Here is an 11745-nt window from a genome sequence, read left to right as displayed (position 1 = left end):
GTGCTTATTTCATCTTCACTTCATCCTTTTTTTTTAAATTTCTGGGATTTGTGTGTTTTATAATGTATATTCCAAAAGGACACTGCCTTTTGACTAGTGCCTCTGTTGTGCAGGGTAAATGCCATTTAGGAGACTGGAGCTGTCTGCTGAAACAAGTGTCTTGGGTGTTTGAGGCACTTTACTGTACTTAGGATGTGTTGCTCTGGTTGAATGTAAGAGCCCTGCCCTGCCAGGAGAGGAGCTGAAGGCTGGGAAGGACGGTGAAGTGTGCTGCAGGTAGCATGGGGTGTTTTTGCTTTACCAGCTGTATCAGGCATCCACCTATTGTAATTGGAGCTTAGATACATCCCTTTCATTTAGACTGCCTTCTATGCTAACACCTAAATGCAGGTGTAAGAGCCTTACCAATAACTGCTTTCTCTCATGTTTCATGTGCTTTGGCAATAAGAACTTGTCATTTTTGGAAGCACTGAAACATGTAAACATGTACAGATATTACAATCCTTAAATCACTGATTTTTCTGAAATACACATAAAATTTTTAAAAAGTTACAAAAATGCATTCATTCAGTAGGTGTGTAGAAGTGGCCTTTATGCTGTGAAAGGTTTAAATGCTTAGGACACTAGAGGGGCTCAGATTATGGAAGAGGGAATTGGGGGACTCTCAGCTCCCATGTTACCCCTGCTCTGTGATGCAGGTGTCAAACAAATGGAAGGAAGGAAAGAAAAGGAGAGATGCCAATAATGCAGTCATAATCTGGATGCCAAATCCTAGGCTTTGCAGCATGTTTGAGATTTTCCCCACAGTATCTTGATGTGGTAGGCACCATCCTCTGAATTTGAACAGAGCTCTGGCACCAACTATTCAAAACACTCGGCCTGATTAAAACTAAATTTGCTCTGGTCAAGCAGCAGTGTTGCAACTCAGTGCCTCCATGCATTACAGTGCATGCTTTGGACTGAAGCAGTTAAAAACAATATACAAAAGACGTCAACTCCCGGATTTTAAATTACTGTAGTTCTGTCAAAGTTTATAAATGGGGTTTTATTCAGTTAATACAAATTCATTTTCAATTTAATCCAAAATAGATAAGCAAATTTAAATATTACAGCTAAACTTTTTCCTGCAAAAAACCCCTTCTCTCTGTTCATTTCAGCAAACTAACACACACACACACCCAAGCTTATTCTCAAATTCCCTTTTTATTTCACAGATGTTAATTGCTAACAAAGCTAAACAAATCTGCAGTTCAGACTGAGTCGCTGCAACTTCTTCCAAAGACCTGGAGGAACAGACTTTATGCAATTTCTTTGTCACTTCAGCCCTTATTATTTCCTCTGCTTTGAAATTTAACAGCAAAAACACATTTTCACATTTTAACTTGTTTTACATAATTTTACCATTTTTAAGTTATACATTCTCTGCATGAAAACCAATAAATATATTAGTGTGAAAACAGACTAGAAAATTTCATTATTCTAGAAATATAATTAATATGTAGATGACTTATGTGCGATCCACTTGGAAAATTTTCTGATTACCATATTTCCACAGACTACACAGGATTCTTGGATTTGGTCCAAATTTAGAGATCTCAAATTCACTCATTTTATGAAAAAACACCAGTTTTAAACATACAAAGCTGGAAATGGAAAGCAGCCTTAGGAATTAAATGGGGCTTTATGCAGCTGAGTTGAGACATACCAGAAATAAGTTCAGTGCTGAAGAGCATTTTAAAGCATCCTAGCAATTATACAGGAAGCTGGATGTAGTAACTATGAAGTTTTCAATCCAACTGTCTCTTTAGAAAAGATTTAATATCACATTACCTCACAATTTTTTTAATGTAACTGTGTTGGAGCACAGATCCTGCTTATTGCTTTGAAACATAAAACATTATCATTGAGACCTAGATGCTTATCTAGAGTTCTTAGTAGCCAAACTTAAAAAGATCAAAGGGTTGATGGTAGAAACAAAGGCACATGGTTAATTTATAAAAGTATTTACAGGGTACTTGAACACTTATTTCTATCTACTAGAAATTCATTTACCTTGCATGAAAAAAAGGAAAAAAAAAAAGGTTGAAGGAGGACATCTTAAACAGATGTTCTCAAGCTATATGAGCAGAGAATCTTATAACCATTAAATTAATTCCATATTTAAACTTCTCATCTTCACTATGGAATTTTCAAATACTAACATTCATAAATTTATTATTCCTCTAAGCAATGTGATACTTTAGTGCAACCCTCTTCAAAGATTGAAGCTGGCAGTTAAGGCAGTCTACTAACAGTATTTAAAAGTCAGCACACAGTGTTTAATCATTGAGGTGCCCGTCTCTCTATTTGGAAAACTGTCTTTTGACACCATCCTTCTAGTGCTGCAGTTTCAAACACAGCATGTTTAAACACTGCAATTCTTGCAGTGTTTGGGCTTTTTGGAGGTGACAAGGGAGGAGTCTAGCAGCTGTTAGCTCCAGAAACAGCTCTGAAGGATGGGCAACATCCCCAGGTTGATGTGTAACTTTACTGCATTCTGTGCTAACCTTTACAGGCTGCCAACACGATGCTTCTAAAACTACAGCAGTTACATTCAAACCTATAGAGCACTCTCTAAACCCTGCTGCTGTAATGTGCACTCCACTCATAGTGTTTCAATACAGTCTGTTCCCAAAAACAAACTAATCTTCTAAGGTGAGTTTTGATTTTTCATAGAAGTTCATTGAGGCACACATTCAAAAAAACCCAAATCCTCTCTGAACAAACCAACCAAACTTCAAGAGGCTTCACATTCTGATTTTTTTCCCCTACTGACCTGAACTCACAATTTTGAAAATATTATTCATGACTATGGCAAAAAATTTCATTGTAATTTTATGCAATGGTTTCCACTAGACTTTAATAAGGCTATACAACAAAGGTGACTAGTGCTGTCTATCTACAGCTGATAAATTGGGGCACCAGAACTGACTCGAATTATTAAAAAATTCCACAGGAAAAAGAAACAAACAAAAAATTAAGTAACTGCATAGTATGTGATCCCTTTTATTCACCAAAGCTGCCCATGTTTATCCCAGGTGGAAGACAGCAGAAAAGCTGCTCAGCATTCAGATGCAGGTGTGTTTAGTGCTTGCTGTAACATTTTTCCATCGTGCATGTTGCCACATCTCTTCCAAGGACAATTACAGAAGTAGGGAGAAAAAAATTAGAGAAAATAGAAAAGCATTTTCAGACAGATCAATATTTCTCAAATTTTTCATCTGAAATATTAAAGTAAATTTATTTATAGTGAAAGTCATCAGAAGACCAGTCTCCTGGATTTAAAATATGTTGGTTTTTTTCTTTGGGAAAAAAATTAAGAAAAAAGAAAAGCAATACACATTATTAAACCACAGATGCTGTGGCTTTCCTGCCTGCCCCTCTCTTCTTACATATGTCCATATTGATGACAGAATCAGTTTGCCTGCCCCTCTCTTCTTACATATGTCCATATTGATGACAGAATCAGTTCAAGTAAGTCTAATCACTATCTAAATTAACAGGGTTGTAGTCAGGGTCATCCTCTTCATCCTCCAACTCTAAATCATCCATTTCTTGGAATAAAGATTCATCAACCTCCACATTGTTTCCAGCTGTAAGGAATAGAAAGATACTTTATTTTCATGCAAGAAGGAAAATATTAACAACAACAAAACATACAAGATATTTTTGTGTTAGTTCTTCAGTGTGGGTAGCTGCTAACTTACTTGGCTTTTATACATCAAACAAATATCAAAAAGTAGATGCCACATTTTATCTCTTTTCAGCTGAAGTTCTTTTTCTTTGTATCAAAACCCAGTCAAGAGAAATGTCACACAGAACCTCAGAATTCACTGGGAGCATGAAATTAACATTTATATTTGCTAGAAGCAGAGACTCTATCTCCCCAGGACAGCCAAAGCTGGAGCTCAGTACCTCACAGCTGGAATAATTACTACTATCCTAGTGAGATAAAAGCACAGGGTTCATAAGAAATTCCTTACACACCATATGCTGACATACATGTATTTGCTTTCAGATTTAAATTTTACAAGCAAGATGAAGCTTTGGCTACTTTCACGTTTTCTTCTGAAAGAGATGCTGCTTGCCTAAGGGTAAAACTTGAGGACTGCTATTTTATTTTTATGTATCAACAGTGACATCTTCTGGTCACTAAATATAGTTTCTATTATTTTCACTGGACTTGAAGGCACCTACACAAGATAATGCCATTATCCTCTAAAAATTAGTAGTACATGCTACTGTAATATTAAAACAGACTTAGTAACCTGTTGCATCTATGACAGAATGCAAGCAGCAATAAGAATGGGAGTTTTAATCACCAGTAGCAACAGGATTACAAATTAATGGATTAATCCCAAATCATCTGGGTACAGAACCCAGGTAGAGGTCTGTTTCTCCCTTGAGGCAGCCCTTGTGCTATCAACAAACCATCTTGACTTTTAGGTATTTTGTAGGAAGAGAAGATTAAATTATTCCCTGTAAAAGAAACTAAACTTCCCCATGACTACCATTCCATGTTTATACTCACTGACATTCATAAACTTTTTTTGTTACTTGCAGAGAAGAATCTTGACCCTCTTCTGCCTGTATTTTATGATACCATTAGATAATGCAGCTGCATTAAAGAACTACCTCACCTGAAACTCAGGTATGTTAAACTAGGATACTAAAAAGCAGTACAGCAAATTAAACAGTTACTGTATGTATGTTTTTATGTGCTTTATCTCCAATTGGTTTTCCAAGTTTAATATTTTTCTGGCACAGGCTTACAGAATTTTCATCTGGCACCAGGTCTGTATTTTAGGCAGGCACATCTGCACAAACCATGAAAAAGAACTGCACTGCACAGAAGCAAATAACATTTATTTAAGTTAAAATTACTTCTGTTCACTCTGCAAAGCAGTACTTCTCAGAAAGTTCTTCCAATGTAAAAGGGATTCTGATAAAAGATGTTAAGTCAGAAATATAACACAGATTTTGCTTAGGAATTTTGACCTTTTTAAGCCACTGACTTTCAGTTGTGGAATCAAACAGGAATTTACCTTCCTCCAAGAACTGGATGTCAGAGGTGTCGAGGTTGTGATCCATTTCAAACAGCTGTTTACCTAGAAATAAAATAAAAACCAATATATAAGCAAGTACAGTTCTAAAGCAACTATCAACCCAAGATAACAATATTCAGCATGTATATTTTAGTCTTTTCAAAACAACCAATTCTAGCATCCTTTTGTGTTTTAACTGCTCGTTTCTGTAAGCTCTCCATTCTTTTTTTTTTTTTTTAATTCATCCATGCCAACAAGTGAAATGGGTCACTGTAATGTTATTAAGACTTTAATAATGGGGAGTAGAAAATATTTACACAGCCTGTGTTCAGTCCTTATTGCTTTACTCTTCATCTTGCATTCCACAAGAAATCCTCTGTGGGAACTGGGAAGGAAATCAGCTGACTCCTCCACCTTTTTTCATATATACTCCCATTCAAAAAGCAACTTGGATCTACACAAATCTCCAGCTCCTATACACACACACAGTTTTGAAGACAACACAGAAGAGTGAAGCCTTTCTAACTAGGAAAGACAGGAAGAAAAGCTCAGGACTCTTTTCACATAAATCATCTGTCTTCCATCTACATTGCTCATGCAAGCTTCCATAAACAAGACTGCTTGGTGTCCATAGTAATACTAGAATTACACTAATGACATCCAAGAATAAGCTTGGTTTTGGTTTTCTAAAGGGAAGCTTTTATAAACTACATTTGTACAGAGGAAAACAGACGCCACATACTAACAATACTTTAAAGAACAGAAAAATTAGAAGCCTGATTTCTATTATCTTATCTTTGCAGATTTCCAAACACATACCCTTCAGAGAGGAATCAAGCATGTCCCCTGTCCTGTACAGCTTTTTATAAAGCTTAATACCATTAAAATTTCCATCTCTGTCAAATCTTCAAAACTAGCCAGAAGTGAGGAGAAAACAGAACAGTGATACAGCATGACCACAGTGGCTATGTTTTTTCAGGTAATCAGGTCAAAAGCAGATCCAGCATCACAGGAGAACCAGTTCAAAACTAAACCATGCAGACTACAGAGCAGGATGCCAAGACCTATCATCTGTGTAAAAATTACTTTTAGACTTGTCATTATAGGCTGGTAGCATTGCAGAAATTTCACAACCAGTATTAAAACATACCACTTAGCTTATTTTTGCCCGCTTGTTCTTCTTCTTTCATTTTTTTCCTTTTTATTTCTAGAAGCTCTGCATCAAATTTGGCTTTCCAATTAAGGAAATTCTCAATGGTAACAGGAGTGCCATGAAAACGTTGCTGGAAGAATAGAAAACAAGGCTACAAACACAACTTGCAAAGCTACAGGTGAAGATAAGCATTCTCTTAATTATTTAAATTCCAACACTCCAGAAACACTGCTTGCTGTGAAGTATTCTGAGAAATTAATCCTAATTCTGAGAGCATATAAAGAACACATTCTTGTGTTTTTTGTCATGGGACTCTCCCCTTAGAGAACTATACTGAGGTGGAAACTCTCAAGGAAGAATCCTGCATACTCTTTTTTGACCTAGAGTGCAATAGTTCACAACTCCCCACTAATATAGTTTATTTATAAGTAGGCAGCACTTCTTATTAATCCTTAAGTGCAATCTATACCAAAATACTGCCCATTAAAATATATTAATCCTTTGTATTGCTGAAACAGAAAAAAACGTATTCTTTTTTCTCAGTCACTTCTTTGCCAATTTTCAGAAATAGAGAACCTTCCAAGTCCCATCACCCTCCAGCTATTTCTCAGAAAGTGAGTAAGGAATCATTAGTTGGACTTATCACAGCAGAATCCACAAACGGTAAAACTAGTTTACAGGAGGGGAAACCAGTCTTGAAAATTGGTCACACTGTTCCACCCTATCCACACAGTCTTCCAAGGAAGACAGCCTTCCTCAAACCATGGAGCCCGTGTGCAGCATGACATATTCTAGCCTTTTTTGCTCCCCATTCCCTCTTGCTCCCCCTTCTTCCACAAAAAAAACCTGTCTACAGAAAATCTGATTTCATTTGGGAAAAATCCCTGCCTAAAAAGTAATGCTAGAAGGGACTGTGAACATGCAGTTAGACTCCAAAAAGACTGCTTAAGAAAAAAGGGGGAAAAAAGATCACTTAAGTTCATTAAACAAACTTATGTTTCAATTAAATAATCTTTAGGATAGCTGTTCCTTTCCCACTGTAACTGAGAACTGCTCTTGAATCAAACCAATGCATTTTAGAGAAGCTGAAAGTCTTTTTCATTGAAGACATTATTTTACATACCTTCTCTTCTTCCTCTGCTTCTCTTTCTTTCTGTTTCTTCTCTTCTTCTCTTCGTGTTTTTATTTGATCCACTATTTCATTTAATTTCTCCTGTACTGCTGAGACTAGAGTGAAGATCATCACCATTCCTAAATTTTCTTCTGCCTACAACACAAAGAAGGCAACTTCAAACAGAAGAACCTGAATTCATAAATATGTTTATAGAAAGCAGGATGTTGTGCAAATGCAGAGGGCACAGCTGACATATTCTGCACCAGTCTCAAAAGCTCGCAGTAAACTTCAAATTCCACTGCCCAGTTAATCCAGTCAGTTATCCCCAAATGGGTGTGCAGCAAAACACAAAGATGAATGTCTGTGATCAGGTTATTAACACATTATGGACATCTTCTGAAAGGCTTTTTCATGAATAAAACAAAACCTACAGTAGAAACACAACTCTAAAATTTAAATATCATAAATCATAAGAGACAAATCACTCAGAACCTTTCTTCTCATGGAACAGTTTATTCCTTAATTCTATTACATGCTCCTTTGAAGAGAGACAGTTTCCCAGGAAAATCAGAAAACATCAGCTGATGGAAGGAAATTTATATGAAGTAAACTGAAAATGAAAAATGCCCATTAAACATATTATGGCAATTTCAAGACAGTGAGGACTTGTCATAAATTCCTGAAACCAAAGAAGTGCTTCCTTTTTTCCTTCACAATCACTGATCCCAAAGGTTCATGAGACCCATCCTCAAACAGTTATGTTATCAAAAATAATCAAGAATCAATATGGTATTTTTTAATATTTCCAAATGAAACTGAGGTGGCTTATTTTCACAAATTATATATACACACACACAGAGAGTTTAACAAATTCACCTTAAGCAAGAAGTGGAAAAGAGGGTGCACTTCCATTTCATTATTCTACATTATTGCATACACTGAATTAGCCCTATATCTTATCTTGATGATGTCATTCACCACACTCAAACTACAAAGTAAGTCACTATAGTATGGAACAAGTTTCAGATCAGTAGCAAATACCTTCAAAAACAACTGATTTGAGAGAGAAATTTCAGCCAATATGTGAAGTGGTATCAAGCTATTCCAAGATACTCTGTTTTCCTTACCTGCTGCTCTAGCAGTTTTATTATGTCCATGGCATCATTATCATCAAGATTCTCTCGTGAGACAATTTCATATAGTGGAGTTTCATCAGGGTATTTTTCTCTATAGGTAAATTTAAGGGTTGTTTGGACAGCTACAAGATAAAGAAACACATATTCTTATGGTGATAACTCTGTATAACTTTACTGATATGTTTTCCTACTGCATCAACAGCCTAAAGATTATAGAATATAAAATATTATTGCCCCAAAGGGACAGTTCAAAGAAATTAAGATAACGTTTGCACTTGCACAAGCTACTAAAACCTTCTCATGTCTGAAAGGTCTTTAGAAAGACTGAAAAACCTTCTGTGACAGGTACTAGAGCAGTAATCTCACTCATATTCTACTTAAAAGCTGGAACACAGCAAAAGTTGTAAGAACAGAACTAGAGAAAATCTCAGCATATTAACACCTCAGATCCTGTGTGCCTGTGTACCAGCCTCTGTGTTAGGTTCCAGGGCTCCACACTGTGGACAAACACCCTATGTCCAGTAGAAGTCATTAAGCAGAGAACTGCCTAGAGAAAAAGGCATTCAATCTGAAGCTGCCCAGAGACAGGGTAACATTGAAACAAGGCAAAAGAGAATCAAGTTCCTTTTACACATCCTCCCAGAATACCAGGGAGCAGCTTTCCCTTAGTTCCAGACTCACAGTTCTCGGCAGCACAGCAGTCTGTACAACGCAGACACCTGCTCTAAGCAGGACTTACTCCTTTAAAACTAAATAAGGCAGCACCAGTTTATTCCTTCTGTTATAGTATCCAGAATAGCAGCTTTCAAACTTGCTTGGAGTAAGGCTTGCTGACAATATGCCCACACAATTGTTAGTACTTAACAAATACACAGGGACTTGGGACCCACAGCCTTCTGCTCTGGAACTGCTCCTTAAGGGCTGCACATTCACAGTACACAGACTCAACTCTCCCACGTAGCTGGCACACACACAGTTGCCAGAAAACAAATCCCCTCACAACATGTCTGTAAGCCACTGGAAGGATGGGGACAACCCATACTTTTTGAAGCTATGCTACAAAGCCTTTGAGATTCAGCAGAAAGCAGTCCTACAGTGACAGCATAACATTTCTGCAAACTAAACTAGGATCACCCAAATACTTGAATTGTATTCGCAAAGGAATGTTTACTGTCCAGGCCTCTACAAGGATCTAAGTGGAGGTATACACAGCTGTTGGTGATAGAATTAGATTTAAACATATAAAGGAGAAGTTTCTGAGTAAGACACGATCAACTTACTTTCATCATTTTCTCCAGCTTCAGATGTCACAGTGATTGTGAAAGTTGTTGGCTTTTCTGACAATACTGTTCAAAGGAAAAAAGCAAGAGTCAGGGAGAGTCCTTAAATCAATTACTTCTTCACATCAGTGAAACTGAACTTCTTAAAGACTTATAAAGAAAGCAAGCTCTTGACACAGTGTTAAGGCCTTTTTAACTTACTAAGGTAATACTTTTTCAATTAACAGCTATTTTCCATACGATGTGATGCCTGGAGTGCTCTTTGAATGAGACCATACATCAAACAATACCACTTTTGGAAATTTTCTCTTCTGGAAGTTTCAGTGTTCCAGAAAGTGCAAATCAAATCAAACAACTGGTAGTGAACTGATTGCGTGCAGAAAGCCACCAAAGCTAATTTGCTTTACTGCACTAAATGCATCTGATGTGCATCCAGTGCACTCTTGACCGCGGACTATTTTTATAGAATGACTGAACCTATATTTAAAACAGCTTAATGCAAGAAATGCTACTAAGCAAGCAATGTACTAGAATGAAAGTGCGTGAATCAGGCAGCTAGAAGATAGACAACACAACATAGCAACAGCTGTGACTTGTGTTTTACAGGCTAAAAACCTCATTGCACAATTGTGGGTTGCAGACCACATTGTCATGTAAGGACTGCTCTGCATGCCTGTTATAACCTATGCCCAAATTAGTGTACATGCTCTCAAAGTATCAACTGAATTTTGCCTAATTGCTAATGTACTACTACGATCTTTATTCCCCTCTCTTCTCTTGGGCATAAAAGCATTACATGAGTGAACAATAACTCTCAATAAGCATCAGAGTAAAGGCTGTATGAAAGAATATGACTTCCACATCAGATAGCAAGCATCCCCAGCTATAGAGATCAATTCACATACTTCTAAGTAATCTTCAACATAAAACCGAAGACCTGACAAGATTTTCAGATTGAAACAATAGGGAATTGTACTGGACAAATGTTTGTGTGGTGAAGTTACTGCCAACTAAGATGCTGTGGAACTCTAGGCAGAGTAAATACCATACAGGAAGGAAACAAAAAATGCCCCGATTTTTCCACTGTTAATACTTTGGATACAGAATGCCAAAAATCATGTTGGATTAGGCAGCACGGTAGACACCCTTGATTGTTTGATGGTAAACTGAAAATCCTGAAAAACTGATGAACCAATGTATCCACAACATGTAAGTTTCAGCAATATACATGCAGGGAATTAAAGCTCGCCTTTTTTTTCCAGTTGCAATGGAGTGAGCCAGGTACTGGCGATACATTTACGGAGGAAACAGCACCTTTAAGCACCCCAAAACATCCCGTGCCTCACGATCGGGACAAGCTTGTTATCGGAAAGGAAAACCGGTCGGCACACAAATCAAATCCTAGGGCTGCATCTTTTGAAGGGCTCCTCCGAAGAGCATCCTTCCAGCACAGGGGACCGGCTTGCCCACGCCGGGCTGCCACGGCGCTAAACGGGGCAGGGCAGCGCCCACGGACCGGGCCACAAGGGCCATCCAGCGCTTTGCTTTTCCCGGCCAGGGAGAGCGAACCAACACGCCGAGCCCCCGGCCAAGCCGGGCGGCTCGGAACCGCGCGGGACCCGCGGCAGCCCCGCCGCGGCCTCCCGCGCCTCCCCCCGCACGCCGGCGGCCGGCGCGGCCCCGCACCCGTGAACGAGTCCGGGTAGATGGACTCCAGCGCCTCCAGCTCGTTGCGCTGCTCCTCGCTGTAGTCGGTCATCGTGGCCCGCCGCCCACGGCCATGGGCCGCCCGCACCGCGACGCCGCCGCCACCGCCGCCCGCGCCTGCGTTGTCCCGGCGCCGTGCCGGCCCTTCCTAGCATGCCTCGCGCTCGCGATGGGCGGGAATGCCGTCCCTGGGCTGGGCTGGGCTGGGCTGGGCTGGGCCGGCACGGGGAGGGAGGGAGGGACGGAAGAGGGGGAGGTGCCGCACGGCGAG

At 38.9% G+C, this 11745-nt stretch overlaps 1 protein-coding gene across 2 annotated transcripts; it reads right to left on the bottom strand.

The window, feature by feature from the left end:
• Positions 1–1184: 1184 nt before the first annotated feature.
• On the bottom strand, positions 1185–11666 carry RWDD1 (RWD domain containing 1). Of its 2 annotated transcripts, XR_012055021.1 has the most exons (8): positions 11454–11666; positions 9768–9833; positions 8479–8609; positions 7361–7504; positions 6235–6367; positions 5085–5147; positions 3464–3632; positions 1185–3413 (listed from the first exon to the last, which is right to left on the bottom strand). XR_012055021.1 is itself a non-coding variant. In XM_002191204.6 (7 exons), exons 1-7 carry the CDS (start codon positions 11524–11526, stop codon positions 3520–3522), a joined length of 723 nt encoding a protein of 240 aa, XP_002191240.2. In that variant the 5' UTR covers positions 11527–11665; the 3' UTR covers positions 1185–3519. The 2 variants fall into 2 exon arrangements, 1 of the variants encoding a protein (XP_002191240.2); XM_002191204.6 differs by having other exon boundaries at positions 1185–3632; positions 11454–11665.
• Between the last annotated feature and the right edge of the window lie 79 nt (positions 11667–11745).

The sequence above is a fragment of the Taeniopygia guttata genome, chromosome 3 (assembly GCF_048771995.1).
Source record: "Taeniopygia guttata chromosome 3, bTaeGut7.mat, whole genome shotgun sequence".
Classification (NCBI taxonomy): Eukaryota; Metazoa; Chordata; class Aves; order Passeriformes; family Estrildidae; genus Taeniopygia; species Taeniopygia guttata.
This window is presented reverse-complemented; position numbering and strand designations above follow the sequence as displayed.